At 42.4% G+C, this 21,338-nt stretch overlaps 1 protein-coding gene across 5 annotated transcripts in view; it reads left to right on the forward strand.

The window, feature by feature from the left end:
- The first annotated feature begins 4,076 nt into the window (after positions 1–4,076).
- The window catches only part of LOC140203840 (ryanodine receptor 1-like), a 575,532-nt gene continuing 558,270 nt past the window's right edge, over positions 4,077–21,338 (forward strand). For all 5 annotated transcript variants that reach the window (XM_072269965.1, XM_072269967.1, XM_072269966.1 and 2 more), the window contains exon 1: positions 4,077–4,137. In XM_072269965.1, coding sequence (XP_072126066.1) covers positions 4,090–4,137 — 48 coding nt within the window. In that variant the 5' untranslated portion in view covers positions 4,077–4,089. The remainder of the gene's footprint in view (positions 4,138–21,338) is intronic.

Consider the following 21,338-nt stretch of genomic DNA (forward strand, 5'->3'; position numbering starts at 1 on the left):
TTACTACTTTTGGGTGACTTTTGAATCAGGCCGTCTGCAGATAAAGAACAGTGAGCTAAACTGAAATATGCCTCTTGATTTTGTGTTTTATATTTTGTCTTCATTTGTTTTTTTTGTTGAGGTTTGCGCAGAGGGGTCTGATATTTTTCTTTGAGCGGTTGGTTCCATGGTTCTTTGTGTTGTGGCTGTCTGTGGAGAAGATGAATTTCAGGATTTATGCTGCATACATACTTTGAATATTTGAATCTTGAATATATAATATGATATTATTGGTTAGGTACTGGCTTTCATGAACAGTTTTACCAGAAGGTGTATTATTGAGGCTATCACCACTTGTAACACAATATACTGTAGTTGAATTCAAGGAACCTAATACATGTTATCCCTGCTTCTGATTCCACATATTGTGCAGGCAATATGCTATTGCCTTTCAGCTTAGATCGTGTCCTTTCGTGATGTTCGTGCCATGTTTAGATCTTTCATCTGTGATCATGTGGATTTCCCCCTGGGGCTCTGATTTCCTCTCAATTTTCAAAGTTGGTACTGTTTTTATTTGGCCACTAAATATTGTCCCTTGTGATGAGTCCTGCAGCCAATAGAACATTAGGCTTCTAGGTCTCTCAAGGACCTGTATTTACTAATTGTTGTCTTAACTATAGACATTAAGCCCCTGTGCTTTCTGATACATTTTGTCAATCTAATCATGACTGGTATGGGTTTTCTGCTTCTATGATCATTTAATGTGGACTCCCGTTTAGCGCACATTGTGGGGTTGGGAATGATCTGTCCCGCGATGTTGCTCGGTGGTGTCACCAGTGTTCTGCTTGAGTTCCCTGTTTCCGTCTCGACGTGGGAGTCTGTCGTTCCTCCGTACCTGGGTCCAATCATGGTCAGCGCTCACCCTGGCAGTCCCTAATGGGTAGGAGGATGGTAGAATCGAGAGGAATTGATGGGAATGTGGGAAGAATTTTTAAGATGGGATCTGCGTAAACTGGTGCTTGATAATCAGTGTGGTTTCATGGGCCAAAGGATCTGTTGATGTATTGTATTACTCTCGTAAAAACTATGAAGAAATGGTGGGAGTTTTCAGAAATAAAATAGGATTAAGGTAAAAGCTTGCTTGTTCGTCGGTGAAAGCTCTTTGAGCTCAAGGGAAAGATTCATGCTTATGCCTCTGTGACAATCTATATTTGGTTTAACTTGGACTATAAGGGGTAATGTAATCAATATTAATCCATTTCCCAATTTACACCTGCTTAAAGTAGTGGTCATGAGCTTGTCAAAGTAAACTATAAGAGTGATAAAGCAATAAAACTGTGTTTCGAGCTTTGTTGGGGAGGGGTGGTGCAGCCATCCTCCAGAGTAGTTGATTGCACCTTCAACCCTTCCACTCTCTCTGTTACTCATACAATTTCTTTTGCGCTGGATTGAAACATCCATCCCTGCCCACCAGCTGTCAGACACTGGAGCAGGGATCCAATCGCAGACCCAGTACTGTGCACACAGTGATATTAATTGAGTAACAAATCCCGAGGTGCGAACAAAGTCGGCGTCAAAGTTCAGGCAGAGAGCAAAACATCCAGAGAAGTCCAAAAACCAGAATCGGGAAACAGGCAGAATCAATATTCAGATGGACAGAGTACAGATACAAATGCTGGAGGGGCTCAGGAAAATTCACTGGCACAATCTGGCAACAAACAGGTGAAAACACAGGACTGAAATACTCTGAACAATGAACAGAGAGGCAGATAAAAGGTGGAGCACAATGAGACAGAAGTGGCACCAGAACAGGTAATAATGAGAAGCAGGTGAGGGTGGAGTACTCAGTAATACAGGGGCCAGAGTAGAGCAGGGGCGGAGACAGGAGCACATGGGGCATGAAAACAAACAAGAGCACATGGCAATACAAACCACAGACTGATGGCTAGGGGGAAAACACACAAAAAGACAAAGTTCAGCTGGACACCAGCTTAACATTGAGAAGGACAAAGCCACCTTCTTCAACTTCAAATCGTACTGCATCTCTCCAGTACGGCTCTTAAGCCTCCCTTGGCCCGTCTACTGTTATTCCAACGCACTCCCAGTCTGCTTCCCGCTTTCCAATTTTGTGACCATCCAAATTTCTGCCCTCAGTGTCCCACCTCACATCAGTCCTGTCCACCATCTCCTCTGTGCCTGCTCACCTTCTCAAACTCAGAATCACATTATCATTGGTATATAATGTGAAACGTGTTCACTGCAGCAAAAACGCAAAAACATAAATATATAAATTACCAAAATAAATGAAGAATGCAAACGAAAGGCATAACAAAGCCGTGTTCATGGACTGTTCAGACCTTCTTGAAATTCACAGTTTCCTGATAGCATTGAGATCGTTGTTGTTGCATCACTCAACCATCTGATCTATCTTACTCCTGTAAGCCTCCTTGTCGGTTCTGCCAACAATTGCGGTGTCATCTGTAAAACAACAGATAGCATTTGGGCTGTGTCTGTCCACACAGCCATTATTGTGGAGGGCTAAGCATGCATCCTAAAGGTGTGTCTGTGTTGAAAGTCAGGGGGGAGATGCTATCACCAATCTGCATTAACTTGGATCTCCCGATGAGGAAGTCAAGGATACAGGTGCAGAGGTACAGAGGCCTGGGTTTCGAAGCTTCCTATTAAGCACAGTTAAAACTCTCATCCTTGCCCCAAATCCACCCGTAATGTTATTCCATCCTAACCCGTGGACCCTTGCACAGCAATTCTGAGGTGACAGCCATCGCCCTTTTATTTTGGCTTCTCCTTCAACCCTTTTTAATCGCTCCATTGTTTCACAAGGGACAATTTCCTAAATTTCTTCAGCAAACCTCACCTTAAAGCTAACCTATTTATTGTTTGTTTATTTATTTATTGAGATACAGCACGGAATAGACACTTGGAGCCGTGCCACGCAGGAATCCCACAGTTTAATCCAAGCCTAATTACAGGACAATTTACAATAACCAAATAAGGGAGTGAGGAGAAGATGGTGGTGTGAAGCAGCGCATGCAGCCTCTCCGGTGAAATGATATCGTATTTATTAAATAGGGGCCATGCACAATCCTGATTTGATGGAGATGGACGTGAAAAGCACGGAGGAAGAACTGGAATGCCCGGTTCGCTGCCGCTGCTACTGTGCGATCAAGAATCTCTGGAGGGGAAGGCCCCAAATCCTTGGCTTTGCCTGTTGCTGGTGGCCGGGGCTGGGGTCGAAGCGCTTGGCAGAGACTGTGCTCGGTGCTGGGTGTCGGAGGGATGGTCGGAGGCTCGAAGTTTTCGGACAGACTCAGAGTCGGACTGTGGTCGGGTGCTTCCAGGATGCTGCATCGGCAAGTTTGCAGCGCTGGAAGCTCATGACAGGGAGAGTTTCTCCCTTCTACTGTCTGTGTGAGATGATGGGACTTTCGAGAGACTTTTTTTTTACCATGCCCATGGTCTGTTCTTCTATCAAATTACGGTATTGCTTGCACTGTTGTAACTATATGTTATGATTATGTGGTTTTTGTCAGTTTTTCAGTCTTGGTCTGTCTTGTGTTTCTGTGATATCACACTGGAGGAACATTGTATCATTCCTTAATGCATGCATTACTAAATGACAATAAAAGAGGACTGCGTGTCCTCATAATCTAATCTATTAGCTGGTACATCTTTGGACTGTGGGAGGAAACCTAAGCACCCAGAGGCAACCCACGCAGTCACGGGGAGAACAAATCCCGTGCACGCAGCGGCGGGCATTCAATTCTAAGTCCTAATGCTGTTAAAGGTTTTGATTGTTCTTTATTCTACATTAAAGGCACAAGGTGTTGTCAATGACGGACACACACACACAAGTTCGGCACCCACAAACAGTTCGTCGTTGCAGCCCTAGCGCGTACAAACCCAACCTCAACACACGTGGCCTTCAGTGATGCCCCGCCCTCTCCCTTCCTCCACCAATCCCCTGCCGCTATTTTCCGCCCGGCCCCGACATTTGGTCCAATTGGCCGCGGGTGGGCGGGGCGCGCTGGGGAGACTGACAGGCGCGGATGCTGCGAGCGTTTAGTCCGGCCGGGAGATCGCGGAGTCACCATGGCTGAGGGGGGCGAAGGCGAAGAGGAGATTCTTTTCCTCAGAACAGTAAGTGCCTGCTAACATCACCGAATAATTTAATGCCGCATCGTCCGACGTGTTATCACTGGTAGAGAGAGCAGGTGATACGCGTACATAACATTGTAGGGGTGGGGGGAGAAAAATAGGATGGTTGTCGCTGGCAATGCGTTTATTCATAATAAAATAGGAATGTTTGATTGGGATAAAAATAGTATAATGTTTGAATAACCTACTTAAAACTGCATCTTATTCTGTGAGTGTTTTTTTTGGACTTTATAATGACAAGAATTTACAGGAGCGAAATGCTGCAAGATGCTAGCCCTCTTTAAAAAAAACTGACTCATCCCTCGCTATATATAATTGGACTTGGAATGTATGCTGTAAAAGCTTGAATGACAACCAAGAATCAGTCCCTCAAGATTTAAAAAGGGAAAGTCGAAACAGTACTTGGGTGCAATCAATATTTTGGGAATGTTAATGTTGGCTTAATTCCAGCAATTATTCTTTCCCCGTATACAGTATTTGTTCTAACAGGTGTAGTTTCAGGGTCAGACTGAATTTTGACTTTTGGTTTAGCACAGATGAAAATTTCCACCAAATATTAGACAACAGTGTCTCTTCAAGACTAATTCAATTGAAAATATAAAGTATATGCTCAAAGGCTCACAAAATATAAATTTTCACTGTACTGTGAGTTGTTATCTGGAATTTGTGTGGTAGCCAGACTGCGTGTAAGATGTAGCAGTGGGATGTGTTTATTCTTTGTAACTGTGCACAATTACACATAATATCATCTAGTTGTTTTTTTTATTTTGGGGACTCCAGAATTCAGAGGGTTTTTTTCCGAGTGTTCAATTATATCTAGAAAACTTTTAATATGTCTATCTAATGTACTGCAAATGCACACTTTTATATTCACTGTTTCAAGTTGTAATGGTGCCTGTGCTGAGAATGCACATTCTGTGATATATATAGTTGGTGTAATAAATCTGCCCAGGGAGATTTTGTTGCTTGCGTTCTCTGCTCCCCTGTCAGCTAGAAACAGCCTGTTGCTGCTGCCCTCATTCTGATATCATTTTTATTCCATGATTTATGCCTTGCATACTAAATTCTCATATGGCTAAAATTGAAAATTAGATCCGAGACCTTTGGAGGACTTCTCTCATTAGGGATGTTAATGATAACCCCTTTTTTTTTTAAGAAAAAGGAAAAATATTCACTTTATCTTTTCTCATTTCCTGAAGTCATTCACTCCCTGTGGACTGCACTTCCAGCTAGCCACTCTCTCATAATTGTGTGAATGTTGACAGGTTATCAAACAGCAAGGAAGAAGTGGCAATCAAATTGCCTGGATCCTGTCCCCGCCTGACGTCCATGTAGATGCAATTCAAACAGAGGTTGTTGAACTTTGATAGACACAGGAATTCAACCTCTTGTCGTGAAGGTATCAACATCAATTGTAGTATTGTATCACTATCGTTGCTTCCACTAACTCAGCACAAGTCAGTTGTTCAGCAAGAGTCTTCCCTGGAGAGATCAATTATTGCATGGACCATGAATTATAATTTGTCCAAATGTCAAAACTGTGTTACATTTTCTGGAGTCATTTATAAAACATGTGATAGCGAAGCATTTTGAGAAGAGTGAAAAGGGCTGCACAAAATTATTTAGATCTAGGATAGGAATGCCTTGCTGGACAAATCTGCTAGAAGTTTTTGAGGATGAAGCTGATTGAATAGATGAAGGAGAAACTGTAGATATGTGTATTTGGTCTTTTAGAAATCTTTCATTCCAGTTCCCACATTATAATTGATGTCTAAAGGAGAGCACTTACCATTGGGGGTAAGATACTGACGTGACTGAGAACTGGAGCAACAAACAATCTTCTAGAGGAAATCAGTGTGCTAAGCAGCATCAGGAGGGGATGAGGGAGGGGGAATTGTTGCCCAGGATTTCGAGCTAAAATGTCAACAATTCCTTCCACCACCAACTCCCCCCACAGCCACCACATAAATACTGCTTAATCCTCCGATTTCCTGCAGCAGATTGTACGTGCACTGCTCCAAATTCCAGCATCTGCAGTCTCTTGTCTCTAAACAGAAAACTAATTGGCAGACAGGATACCGAAGGGAGGAATAAATTGGTAAGTTTTAGAGAGTGGCAGGCAGTGACTATTGGGGTTGCCACAGTGGAAAGTGCTAGATCCCCAGTTATTCATAATATAGATGTATAGTATATAAATGATTTTAGATGAAGGAAATCAATGTAATATTCTCATACTTATGTTTGTAGATGATATAAAGCTGGGTTAGAGAACTATGAGAAGGATGCAGGGCAGTTATAGAGTCAAGGAGTAACACAATAAAGAAATAGACCCTTCAATCCAACTACCTTTATACTCATGTTAACTACTTCCTCTGGCAGTTACTCATTACCCTCTGTAAAAAAGTTAGCTCTCAGATCTCCTAAATTGCTCCCCTCTCATCTGTGCCCTTAGTTTTGGATTCCCCAATCCTGGGAAAAAGACTGACTATCCACCTTTCCCATACCCCTCATGATTTCATAACTTTTCCAGCGTGGTCAACCTGTCCCTATAACTCAGGCCCTCTAGCCCAGAGAGCATCCCCACATCTCTTCTGCACCTTCTCCAGCTTGACAGTGTCTTTCCTATAATAGGCCGTACACAATACACCAAGTGAGGTCTCACCAATGACTTGTACAGCTACAACAAAATGACCCTACTCCTGAACTCAGTGTCCTGTCTAATTGAAGGCCAGCGTGCTAAACACTTTCTACACCACCTTGTCTGCTTGTGTGGCTCCTTTCAGCAAACTGTGCACTTGCCCTCCCAGGCCCCTCTGTTCCACAACACTTGTCAGTGCCTTGCCATTCACCCTATAGATCCTACCCTGATTTGAGTGTCCAAAGTGCATCACCTCACAATGTACCTAAGGTTGAAATCTATTTGCCATTCCTCAAGCCATTCCCCTAACTGATCAAGATCTCTTTGCAATTCACTGCAATCTTCTCCACCATCAATAAAACCCCCTATTTTAGCATTACCAGCAACTTGTTAACCGTACGTTCACATAAATAATGTTTAACTGATGTCCTAACACTGACTTCTGAGCACTGCAGTAGTCATGGGCCTTCAGTTCTAGTGTGATTTGGACAGGTCGTGGGACAGTGCAAATACTTAGTAGATAAACTGTAAATAAATTTGAGATTATTTGTTTTGGTAGATATGACAGAAAAAGGGGGGTTATTATCTCAACAGAGATAGATTTAGAAAGGTACATTAAGACGCAGGTATCCTTGGGCACTAATCCATGAAAATAAGATGAGTACAACAGTTGTAAATGGTACAGTGATCTTCATAGCAAGAAAGTTGAAGTATGGGACCTGGAATATCTTGCCATCACTCAGAGCTTTAGTGAGGCCATATCGTGAGTGTTGTGTAATGTTTTAGTCTCCTTGCTATGGAGATTGGTGCAGCACATGTTCACTGGACCCCTTCCTCAACAGGAAGATTAACATATAGAGAGAGTGGATCGATTGCCTTCCTCAGATCTTTTACAGATTCAAAGTTCAAAGTAAATTTATTATCAAAGTACTTATGTCATCATATACAACCCCGAAATTCATTCTTGTGGCATTCACTGTAGGTGCAAAGAAACACAACAGAGTCACTGAAAAAACACATAGCCATTGTGCAAACTGTGCAAATACAAAAAGAAAAGGAAAACAAACAAAATAGTAATAATTAAATAAGCAATAAATATCGAAGACATGACATGGAGAGTCCTTGAAAGTGAGTCATAGGTAGTGGGAACTGTTCCTGAACATGGTGGTGAGGGTCCTGTACCCCTTTGCTGATGGCAACAGTGAGAAGAAAGCATGGCTTGGATGGTGGGGGTTCTTGATGATGGATACTGGTTTCCTGCGACAGCACCCCTTTCCACTCGTGTACTGTAAATGACATCAAACCACCTTGAATCTTGAGTTACGCTTGTAATCACTAGTGTGGAAGAATGTGAGGGGACTTAACAAATCCTAATAAGACTGGGAAAGAATTGATATAGGAAGGATATTCCCAGTGGTGGGGGAGTCCAGAACCAGTGGCTATACCTAATCGCTAAGAATGATGTGAGGAAAAATTTTTCCCAGAGAGCAATAAACCTCTGAAACTTTCTGCCAAAGAAAACATTCAAAGAATTAGATATTATTAACCAAAATACCTTATTTACTGTTTACCACCATGGTCATCCCAGTTTTACCCTATTGCAAACATTCCCTGAAAGCACGTACCATCAGGCTTGAAGACAGTTTCTATCCCATCATTAAGCCTATTGAACAGTTCCCTAGTACAAAATAATGAACTTTTCAACTTTGCAGTCTATCTTGTTATGACCTAGCACCTTTGAAATTACCTGCTCTACACTTCCTCTGTAATGGTAACGCATTATACGTATTTTTACCACTCCTTCCCACCCACTTTCCTCAGGGATCACTCCCTCCGCAATTCCCTTTTCTATTCATCCCTCCCCGCTCATCTCCCTCTCGGCACTTATCCACATAGGCAGCCTAAGTGCTACATCTGCCCATACATCTCCTCCCTCACCTCCATTCAGGAAACCAAACAGTCCTTCCTGGTGAGGCAACACTTCACCTGCCAATCTGCTGGGGTCATCTGTTGTGTCTGGTGCTTCCGATGCAGCCTCCCCTACTTGGATGAGACCCATCGTAAATTGGGTGACCAGTTCGTCAACACCTCTGCCACAAATGGGACTTCCTGGTGGCCAAACATTTCAATTACGATTCTCATTCCAGCATGTTGGTCCATGGGCTCCTCTTGTGTCAAGACGAGGCCAACCTCAAGGTGGAAGAGCACACCTTACATTCCGCCTGGGAACCCTCCACACTGATGGCATGAATATTGATTTCTCCTTTTGACAATTCCCCCCCCCACTTCTCCTAATTCTCCACTCTTCTCACCTGCCTATTACTCCCTGTGGGTTCCCTCCTCATTCCTTACTCCTGTAGTCCACTCTCCTCTCCTATCAGTTTCTTTCTTCTCCAGCCCTGGACCTCTCCCACTCACCTGGCTTCACCTATAACCTTCCACCTAGCCTCTTTCCGCTCCCCCAAACTTTTTATCCTGGCACTTCCCCTCTTCCTTCTCAGTCTTGATGAAGGGTCTCAGCCCGACTTTTTACTCATTTCCATAGATGCTGCCTGACCTCCCGAGTTCCTCCAGCATTTTGCGTGTGTTACTTTGTACTGCATTCAGTTATTGTTTTACCCTGTACTACCGAATTGACGCGTAAGAGTGGATTGCAAGACAAGTTTTTCACGTACATTAGTACACGTAATAATAAACCAATTTACCCTTTCCTCCCCCATTCTCCCTTAAGCTGATTTGCCTCCTTCCCAGTTCTGATCAAAGGGTGTTTTTCTTCCTACAGACATGGTCTTACCTGCTGAGTGTTTCCAGTTTTATTTTATTTAGATATACAACGCGGAATAGGCCCTTCTGGCCCTTCAAGCTACGCCACCAGCAACCTACCAACTTAACCCTAGCCTAATCAATTAACCTATTAACCGGTGCATCTTTGGACTGTGTAAGGAAACCGGAGTACCTGGAGAAAACCCATGAATTCCGTGGGGAGGTAACTGCAAACTAGGATTGAGCTCCGGATTCCAGTGCCCAAGCTGTAATAACATCGTGCTAACCGCTACACAGCTGCAATATTATGTTCAATACTTTGTTTAGGGCAGAGGAATCATGGGATGTGGTGAGATAGCAGGAGCAGGGTACTGAATTTGCATAATTAGTCATGTTCGTGACGAGTTGTGGTGCAGGTTTGGAGCCTGAACAGCTTTGTCCTGTTGCTATTTACTGTGTCTTACAACATAGGTGTTCTTTATTCTTCAAGTAGGGTCAACTTGTGGCTAATAGTTTGTGTGTTGAATTGAAGATTTGTTGCTGCAGAACAGCAGGCTTTAAACTGAACATAGATGTTTTTGGTTTTTGTCAGTTTATCGACTAAATAGAAGAAAACCTGATACACTTGAACCAAAAAGTCCTGTTTATAAAGCATTGATGCCCATTTCTTTGAAGACTTACTGCAAAGTAATAAATAATGACAAAGTCCACCAGCACTCCATTGTAATGCTATTTAGTCCGAGAAATAACATCGTGTTCATAAATAGTGTCAGCTTAGTTTGGTCTCAGATGATTCCAAACTAAGCTGACATGGAGGAACCATCACGAACTCCCACAGCCCCCGATAATCCTGTGATTTCAGTCTCTTAAGGACAATGTGCAAGCATCCTTCAGGAGGATGAACCCACAAAAATCATCCGGCCCAGATGGGCTGCTTGGCCAAATACTAAAGTCCTGTGCTGATCAACTGGCTGGAGCGTTCACTGAGATCTTTAACCTCCTTGTTTCGGCAGTCTGAGGTACCCATCTGCTTCAGGCAGGCTTCAATTATACTGGTGCCTAAAAAGAATGTGGTAACCTACTTCAGTGACTACCATCCAATAGCACTTGCATTCATAGTGATGAAATATTTTGAAAGGTTGGTGATAGAACATACCCAATCCGGCCTGAGAATCAACTTGGATCTGCTCCACAACAGATGCCATCTCATCGGCTCTTCACTCAACCCTGAAACATCTGTACAGCAAAGATGATTAGGATGCTCTTTATCAACCTCTGCTTGACATTCAGTGCTAACATCCCTTCAAAATTAATTAATAATCTTCAAGACCTTGGGCTCAACGTCCCCTTGTGCATTTGGATCATCAGTTTCCTCACTTGCAGACTCCAGTCAGTTTGGATTGGTAACAGCATTTCCTCCATAATCTTCATCAGCAAAGGTGCACCACAAGGCTGTGTGCTTAGCCCCCTGCTGACTGTGTGGCTAAGCTCAGCTTCAACTTCATTTTCAAGTTTGCTGATGACAGCACTCTCATAGGCTGAATCAAAGGTAGTGATGAATCAACATTTAAGAAGGAGATTGAAAATTTGGCTGAGCAGTGCCACAACAACGAACACTTACTCGACGTCAGCAAGACCAAGGAGCTGATTATTGACTTTAGGAGGAGGAAACCAGAGGTCTATGAGTTCGACCTCCTTGGAGGATCAGCGGCGAAGAGGGTCAGCAACTTCCCTGTCCTGTGCCCAGCAATTATGAGAAAAGCACAGCAGCACCTTTACTTCCTTACAAGTTTGCGAAGATTCAGCATGAAATCTAAAACTTCCACAAACTTCTGTAGAAGTGTGGTGGAGAGTATATTGACAGGTTGCTTCACAGCCTGGTATGGAAACACCAATGCCCATGAATGAAAAATTCTACAAATGGTAGTGGATATGGCCCAGTCCATCACAGGTAAAAGCCTCCTCATCTTTGAGCATATCTACATGGAGCATTGTTGCAGGAAAGCAGCATCCATCTTCAAGGACCCCCACCACGTAGGACATGCTCCCTTCTTGCTGCTGCCTCAGGACTCGCACCACCAGGTTCATGAACAGTTACTACCCCTCAACCATCAGGATTTTGAACCAAAGCAGATAACTTCACTCAACCTCACTTGCCCCATCATTGAAATGTTCCTACAACAAATGTTCTTTACATTTATTGTTTATTTTTTATTTATTATTATTTCTTTCTTTTTGTATTTGCACAGTTTGTTATCTTTTGCACATTGGTTGGACTCCCAAGTTGGTGAGGTCTTTCATTGATTCTGTTATGGTTATTATTCTATAGATTTATTGAGTATGCCTGCAAGAAAACATTGTATATGATGTACATGTACTTTGATAATAAATTTACTTTGAATGTTGATGTTTTACGCTGTCACACCGTGCTATCAGGTGCGGGTAAGCGTGCCCGACGAGGGACACCAGTTTAAAAAAAAGCAGATGGTAAGCTGCGACAGCACATTAGTGCAAGGGGTTTTATTTACAGCCAGGTGGAAAAAGTGCAAAAGCTGCCCAAAAGTTGCAAAGGAAAAAAAGCATGTTTGTACAAAAATTTACAAATGTGCAAAGGCTTTCTCCATGACCCACTTTGTCGTAACTTTTCAATCTAAGTCAACCACTATTCATCAACCATCAACTCCCACCCACCGCATCTTTCTAGCAAAGCCAGACTGAGCATTTAAATCTGCCTCCACCTGGCCTAGAAGGACTAGGAAATTCTGCTGTTGGTGGGGGTGGGGGTTGGTGGTTATAATGATGTGACCAGGCCATAATAATTATTTCAGGTGCAGAATTAGGACATTTAAACAGGGATTCTAACAAGCTACAGGTTTATTCCACAACAAATACCTTAGTTAAACCCATAGATCAGTGTCCAAATGCTCAGATGAATATAAAAGAGTAATGCCTCCCCACCAGTGGTGTTGCCTGTGTAAGGTGTAGTGCACCTGCTTCCACTAACCCAGGCATTATTTTAGGATGCCCCGAACTGCCGCTCAGGTCTTTTGGGGCCGTTCTGCTGCCTACAAGCCGATGTAATGGTGTGAGTGAAAATAAATGACATTGTTTGAAATCCCTGTGACTAGAATCCTTATTTTTATGAATTATAAACCAATAGAGCATGTTAACTGAAGCGATTGTACCAAGCTAGTGATTGTGTTACTATTGGGGTGTATAAATGGTGAACTCCAAGGATTGCAGAACAGGAGGGCGAAGTGTGTGAACTACTGGGGAAACTAGACCAGGTCAGGACAAGGAAGAGTGACTAACTGGGCAAAGGGGCAAAGTTAGCAGGAGAATTAGCATTGCCAACCTGTTCTGTCACATACACCAAAGCAGTCATATTATGACTAGTCCGAAATGCAGTACAGAAGGAATTCTGTGTTGTTGGAAATCCCACATTACAAATAAAATATTAAACCATCCGGTCATTTCAGATTTATTATAAAATGCCCTTTCCTCTGTATTTTAGACTTTTTAAGAACCCCTGACTCTTTTGGTATTGAAGAACAATAATGGATTTGAAATATTGAATCTCTTTCCACAGGTGCTTCCTTATCCAAGACTATCTGTTTTTGTTTCATATCACTTAAAATTATCAATTTCCTTTGAAAAACACTGTTTTTCAAAAAATCCTTGTCTTTACTTCTCTCTGACATCATGCAAATTGATGAGCTGGATTTTTGGGGCTTCTGCTGTTTGGAAGAATAATATTGAGTGGACTACCTGGCATTGACCAGATTTGGAGAGGATAATGTTTCTGCAAGGCCCGTCAACTGTGCTACTGGGAACTAGGGATGGAGTTGAGAGAGCCATTTCCCAGACAGTTGAGTAACAACCTCATGTGACTGAATCATAGTCTGTACACTGGATGGGATCTGATTGTATGCCTCAGTTATAATTTGGGTATTGCTTTCATGAAGGTTTTGGACTTGGGCACACCACACTAGCTTGTCTTGGAGCAATACCCAGCTCAGGATGATTTTCAGTATTAGTATCATATGAATAGCATGTTTAAGATTGTAATATTTAGTGTGAAGGTCAGGTGTGGTTGGTTCTGGTCATATCTTTAAGGCCGAGTGGACCTTCACAGGATCACGCCTTTCAACCCAAGTTGCTGTTTTAAACTCCTGGACACATTCTCTCCTATTGATAGGTTTCATGGCATCAACTGATAAATCATGCCCTGTGAACTTAACGAGGGTCAACATGCTTTCTGAGTGGGATCAAGCATAGCTTGGTAGAACTACTGCTTTCTCAGACTTGAAGAACATATTTTCACATTAAATGATGACATTAAAGGAAGCCCTTTAGCTTATCAAGTCTGCTGACGTCCAAATCAATGCCGGTCCCATTTCCCCCACTTGTTTTCTTTGTAGCCTTAGCTTATTAACATGCTAACCCTCCCACCTACACACCCTCCCATCCAATTCTCCTGCACCAGGGACAACCTATGTTAGCAAATATAGCCTACCAGCAAAGTTGTAGAATGAGAGAGGAACCTGTAACACCCAGAAGAAACCTGTGCAGACACAGGGAGAAGAAGCAAACTCCACACAGATGACATCAGAATGAGGAGTAGGGTGGAGGTCAGGATTGAAGCCAGGTCACTGGAGGTGCGAGACTGCGATAGTAACTGCGGTTCCATCATGCTACCGATGCTTTTGCCTGTGTCAATATTGATAGGGGTAACAGTCCTTATACAGACAAATTCCCATTTTCACATTGAGGACAGTGAAGTGTGGCATGACTACATGGCTGAGTTTCAGATAGGTTCGTAACTAGTTTGGAAGTGTACATTGTGCATTTGTGGAGTTCTTTGAGCAACAACAGAACCATAATTCGCCACAATTGCTCACTATAGTAAAGTTATCAAAGGGCTCAAATGAGAACAGTGAAAAGGCATAATGAGAGGAGCATATAGTGTATTTAAAACATTGAATATAGAAGACTATAGCGCGGGTACAAGCTCTTCAGCATACAAACTAATCCCTTCTACCAGTATAAGGTCCATGTCCCTCCATTCTCTGTATATTCATGTGCCCATTGAAAAATCTCTTAAACACCTCCATCTTATCTGACTCCATCACCACCCTTGACAGCACATTGCAGATATCCACCATTCTCTGTTTCTGTGTGTCGGTCAAGCATTTGCAAAATCTCGTTGTGTTTGTGTGTGTGATTGTAGGTCCCATGCATCCGAATCTTCTAGATGAGCATACTATGAGGGAGCTTGTTGAATCCTATAATTCACGTAGCCAACATCCACAAGTCTACTCTTTCATCAATCACCGAAAAAAATCAAGTTAGTGAAATGTGACCTGGCCTGCAGAGAGTCATGCACACTGTCCCTAATTAGGCAATGCTCACAATTTATTAGACTAACAAACCTCATTAGTTTTCCCAAATGTTCATAAATCCTATCCCTAAGAATTCTCTCAAAAAAATACAGTGCCAGACTATGTGCAGGTCAGACAGCAACAGACTGCTGAACAATTGCACAATCAACTGCTTCAAATCTTGCCCATCCAGTTGTAAATGGGGGTGAATAATCAAACAGCTAACTGGGGGAGGGGAGAGAGGAGAGAAACATGTCAATGTTGACAAGGCAAAGCTCCATATGCAGAACTGAAGCAATTGCAGCCATCACCGACCAGATATGCTGAACAAAACTTTGTTTCTTTCAGAAGAGACCACCAATGTGATTCACCCCTCATGAAATCAAGAGATGTCTGACAGCATTGGATAGATCAAAGGTTATAGGACCAGACAACTATTTCTTTTCACTGTACTGTTAAAGCCTATTGAACTAGACCCAGAGTTATCTCATCATGTGGAAAATTGCCCCAATATGTCTTACTCACAAAAAGCAGAGCAAATTGTATGTATTTACTCACATTCAATTTAGCCAGTCTTATCTCAGTCATCAGAAATATGTAAATTGTGACTCGTTGGAATGTATGGAATCCATAATCATAGGCCTTTTTCACTGTATTTTTGACCAGGGATGTCAATACTAAATGCTGTTTCAGTCCCTCCCTCAAAACGTGATGCTCCCTTTCTGTCTCACACACTGCTATTTACAATTCCTCCTGCTCTGTCTGGCAACAGCACGTGGAATCCACAGGGAAGAATTGGCATGTGCAGATCTGGGTCATCAGTGACTGTCACTGGGAATAGTGGTAAGGGTGGTTAACTGCCATCAGATGTTTCAGGGAGTCAGCCTGCCTTGCCTCCAAGGGCCAGTTGCCAAGCTCCTGAGATCTGTTTCTAGGGCTGGGTGAAGTGGAGAGTTGGAAGTAGTGTAGCCTATCACTCCTGACCATCAGTGCCATTTCCTTTCTAAAGAGTAATGAGCCATGGAGGGACAGCATCTGATTCTCAAGAGGAACCATAAGACAATATCTGTCATTATTAGGTACCATCTGTTTTGTTTCAGACACAAAAATTGTGTATGTACCTTGAGCATCCATGCTCCTTTTCCCCCTAAGTGAATATATTTACTAGTTTTTTGTAAATTATGGCTATAAATAATGGTCAATATCCCTTTTTGGCTTTTTTTGTCTGTGTTGAAACTCTAATTCTGTTACAATTTTAAAAAAAGTTTACCCAGCAATATAGATGGGTCCTTAATCAACAGAGAAATGTTGGCAACATATTAATAGCCCTTAGTTAATCTGCTCACAGATAGCTGGTTTAGAATTCACCAGGAGAATTTGGCTTCAGATCTTATAGTTCTGGTCCAAACATGGATAGAAGGGTTGAAAACCAGAGGTGATGTGAGAGTGGTTGCCTTTGATGTTAAGGTATTCACTGAGTATAGCAACAAATACCATTGTCAGATTCGCAGACGACACGACAGTGATCAGGTTGATCTCCAACAGAGACGAATCAGCGTACAGAGCGGAGGTACAGAACTTAGTGAGCTGGTGCTCAGAAAACAACCTGTCTCTTAATACAGCAAAGACTAAGGAGCTAATTATCAATTTTGGAAAGTCACGGGATGATGAGTACGCTCCAGTCTACATTAACAGAGACATAGTGGAGAGAGTGTCCAGTTTCAGGTTTCTGGGAATACATATCTCAGAAGAACTTACATGGTCCACTAACACCACTACGATAGTTAAGAAAGCACAGCAACACTTGTTCTTCCTCAAGACACTGAAGAAAGCTGGTCTACCTGAACAGATGCTGGTGACCTTTTCTCGCTGCACCACAGAGAGCATCTTAACATACTGCATCTCTGTGTGGTATCTCAGTTGTACAGCAGCTGATAGGAAAGCACTTCAGTGGGTTGTCTCTAGTGCACAGAAGATCATCGGGACACAGCTCCCAGCCCTGGAGGATACCTACAGCTCTCGCTGCCTAAGGAAAGCTACAAGCATCTGTAAGGACAATACACACCCATGCAATCATCTGTTTGAACTTCTTCCATCTGGCAAACGTTATAAGATTTTCTATGCCCGCACTTCCAGACTGAAAAATAGCTTTTTCCCCTGAGCTATAATTGCTCTGAACTGATCGATCAAGTATCATCCATAAATTTGTTATATTGCTACTTTAATACTGGTTTTATGGCTGTCATGCATCTGAGTTGTGCTTTTGTACTGCTGGACATTGGTTGTACTGGCTGGTTACTGGATTTTATTCATTATTTATTTTATTTGTTGTTTTATAGCATTGAGTATGAGAATTACAAACTCATTTTCGCGGTATTGGTGCATAACAGATTGTACCATGCTATGACAATAAAGATTTTTAAAATTTCAAATTCAAATAAGTGTGGTAAAACCGATATAAATGGGAACCAGGGAGAGGAATACTCCATTTTGGAGTCACAGCTTACATGTTGAAAGATAGTTTTAATTGTTGAAGTACAATGATCTAAGCCACAGCACGTTGTTGAACAATGTTTTCCAATCAAACCATCATCACTATGTATGAAAACAGGCCCTTCAGCCTAAATCATCCATGTAGACAAAGTAGTTTGCTTTATTGGCACCCTAATCACCATTCTTTCATTCTCACTACTGTACTGGGGTGAACATCAGCTGCAAAATGCCCTGCAGTTACTTGGCAAAATTGCTCCACATGAGCCTCCCCAACTCATGAGCACAGATATATAAGATTAGCCATGTGTTTATGCTTCATGTAAAAGTTAAGTGCAGTTAACTTAACTGCAAGTTAAGTTAAGTGATACAGTATTGGAAGTTTGAATTTGATGAAAGGAACTTGCAGTGAAAAATTGTTCTTGTTTTACAGTTTTTCTTTGGTCATGATGAATATTTTGTATTAACAATGTTGAACTTGTGTTGTTTGAATGAAGCAAACATGTTTATCTTTTCATGAGAAAGCTGACCATGTAATATTTGTTTTCAGCAGGCCATTTGATGGGAAATTAAAGATTTAATAATTGATACTTAATCATTGAAGTTGAGACTCAGGTCTTCAAGATAATTTACAAAAAGATGCCTTAAGTTACTTATCCTGTTATGAGGAACCAATAATTCCATTACTAGCATTAAAATGTGTCAGATGATGTTTTTTAACTGAAATTTTAGTCAATTGCTCAAAAGGATGTGGAGAGGGGGTGGTGCTATGGATGGGGATGAGGGAAAATATTGTGAATAGATTATACCAATTTCACCAAGTTCAGAATAATGAAATACATGAACTTCTGAAAGGACATTGCATGTTTTTTATAAGCACAGCTCGGTATACATGGTTTATTCAATTTTGCCTGTATTTAAGTTGTTTAAATAAAGAAAAAAAAGAAAAAGCCAAAAAGTGAATGTCTTTAAAAACAATAAACCTACTCATAGTTATGAAGCTGAGTCTACATTTCCAATGTGAATGCACAGAGGTCACCAGAGACTGGAATGAACTGGTGCCCCTTTGCAATATGAATGAATGAAAACACAACTGTTATGAAATTTACTAGAACTATCACAGATACATATCAGTGAGATTTGGAAGTGAAAGAAGAGGATTAGTTTCACTATCTAGTAGTCACAAATTCAATACCAATTATTCAGGTACTTAGAAATTGGCTTACGTCATATTAGTGGCACAATGTTATTGTGGCTTATCTTAATGTAGTTTGTGATTCATGAAGATTTTCACAGAACAGATTTTTTTTTGCTGTGTCACTTTCAGTTTTATATACTGGGTTGATCTGTTTTCTCTGCTACAAGTGATTAGCCTGCTGTTGTTATTTTTGCAGCAAATGTTCAAAATTGTAGATACTGGCAATCTGGAAATGCGATTCACCAGATTGTGCCCTGGATAGAACATTTCAGTTGTTCATTTAGTAGGCCCCACTCATTTCCTGTCCACCAGTTTGCTCTTAATATGTGGAGAAGATAGATAGATATACCTTATTGATCCCGAGGGAAATTGGGTTTCGTTACAGCCGCACCAACCAAGAATAGAGCATAAATATAACAATACAAAAGCCACAAACAATCAAACAAGAATATGCGAACTATGCCTATTGTTGTTTGATTGTCGTTTTTGTATGCCGTAGGATTTTCCTTAATTTTATCTCATTAAACATCTTGCTATCCTGATATCTTGCTAGGCACTATACTCTTTAAATGCCTCTTCTGCTTGAGCACTCTGTACCTCCTATATGTTTCCCTTCTGTTTTCGGAGCAAGAAGGCTGCAGGTGAACGGCTAAGGATTTCCGGAGCGAAGGCAGTTTTACTACTTGGGGTAAAAGGCAAGACTGCGCAGGTGCGTCAGCCGGTAGAGCGGGAAACATTTAAAAAGACCGCCATATCCGGCAGGTAGTGAAGTAAGAGGTGAAAGAGTGATAGGGCTTTGGCTCAACGGGCTTAGGCAGTAACGAGGTGAGGTAGGTTTACCTGTGTTAATTGCGTAAAGGAAGTAGTATGTCTTTGAGGGCGGTTTTCTGTGCTCGGTGACAGATGTGGGAGGCCCTGGAGTCTCCCAGCCTCCCGGACGTCTATATCTGCACCCGGTGTGTCGAGCTGCAGCTCCTAAGGGACCGCATTAGGGAACTGGAGATGCAGCTCGATGACTTTCGTCTGGTCAGGGAGAGTGAGAAGGTGATAGAAAGGAGTTATAGGCAGGTGGTCACACCGGGGCCATGGGAGACAGTCAAGTAGGTCACAGTCAGGAGAGGGGGAAGGGGAAGAGTCAGGTACTACAGAGTACCCCTTGACAATAAGTACTCCTGTTTGAGTACTGTTGTGGGAGGGGATCAGCCTATCTGAAGGAAGCAACAGTGGCCGTGCTTCTGGCACAGAGTCTTGCCCTGTGGCTAGGGAAAGGAAGAGGAAGGCAGTAGTAATAGGGGTCACTATAGTTAGGGGGTCAGACACGCGATACTGTGGACGCAGGAAAGAAACTCAGATGGTAGTTTGCCTCCCAGGTGCCAGGGCCCGGGATGTTCAGATCGCGTCCAAGATATCCTGCAGTGGGAGGGAGAACAGCCGGAGGTCGTGGTACATATTGGTACCAATGACATAGGTAGGAAAAGGGAAGAGGTCCTAAAAAAAGACTACAGGGAGTTAGGAAGGAAGTTGAGAAGCAGGACTGCAAAGGTAGTAATCTTGGGATTACTGCCTTTGCCACGCGACAGTGAGAATAGGAATAGAATGAAGTGGAGGATAAATGCATGGCTGAGGGATTGAAGCTGGGGGCAGAGATTCAGATTTCTGGATCATTGAGACCTCTTTTGGGGCAGTTGTGACCTGTATAAAGAAGGACTGGTTGCACTTGAATCTCAGGGGGGGCAATATCCTGGGGGGGAGGTTTGCTAAGGCTACTGGGGAGAATTTAAACTAGAATTGTTGGGAGGTGGGAACGGAACTGAAGAGACTGGGGAAGAGGCAGTTGGCTCACAGATAGAGAAAGCTTGGAGATGTGTGTGAGGGAGAATAGGCAAGTGATGGAGAAGGGACGAGCTCAGACCAACAGTTTGAGATGTGTCTATTTTAGTGCAAGGAGTATTGTGAACAAAGCGGATGAGCTTAGAGTGTGGATCAGTACTTGGAGCTATGTTGTGATGGCCATTACAGAGACTTGGATGGCTCAGGGACAGGAATAGTTACTTCAAGTGCCAGGTTTTAGATGTTTCAGAAAGGACAGACAGGGATGCAAAAGAGGTGGGGGCGTGGTACTGTTGATCAGAGATAGTGTCACGGCTGCAGAAAAGGTGGACACCATGGAGGGATTGTCTATGGAGTCTCTGTGGGTGGAGGTTAGGAACAGGAAGGGGGTCAATAACTTTACTGGGTGTTTTTTATAGGCCGCCCAATAGTAACAGGGATTGCGAGGTGCAGATAGGAAAACTGATCCTGGAAAGGTGTAATAATAACTGAGTTGTCGTGATGGGAGATTTTAATTTCCCAAATATTGATTAGCATCTCCCTAGAGCAAGGGGTTTAGATGAGGTGGGGTTTGTTAGGTGTGTTCAGGAAGGTTTCTTGACACAATATGTAGATAAGCCTACAAGAGGTGAGGCTGTACTTGTTTTGGTATTGGAAAATGAACCTGGTCAGGTGTCAAATCTCTTAGTGGGAGAGCATTTTGGAGATAGTGATCATAATTCTATCTCCTTTACAATAGCATTGGAGAGAGATAGGAACAGACAAGTTAGAAAAGTGTTTAATTGGAGTAAGGGGAATTATGAGGCTATCAGGCAGGAAATTGGAAGCTTAAATTGGGAACAGATGTTCTCAGAGAAAGGTATGGAAGAAATGTGGCAAATGT

This window comes from Mobula birostris, chromosome 10 (genome assembly GCF_030028105.1).
Source record: "Mobula birostris isolate sMobBir1 chromosome 10, sMobBir1.hap1, whole genome shotgun sequence".
Lineage (NCBI taxonomy): Eukaryota > Metazoa > Chordata > Chondrichthyes > Myliobatiformes > Myliobatidae > Mobula > Mobula birostris.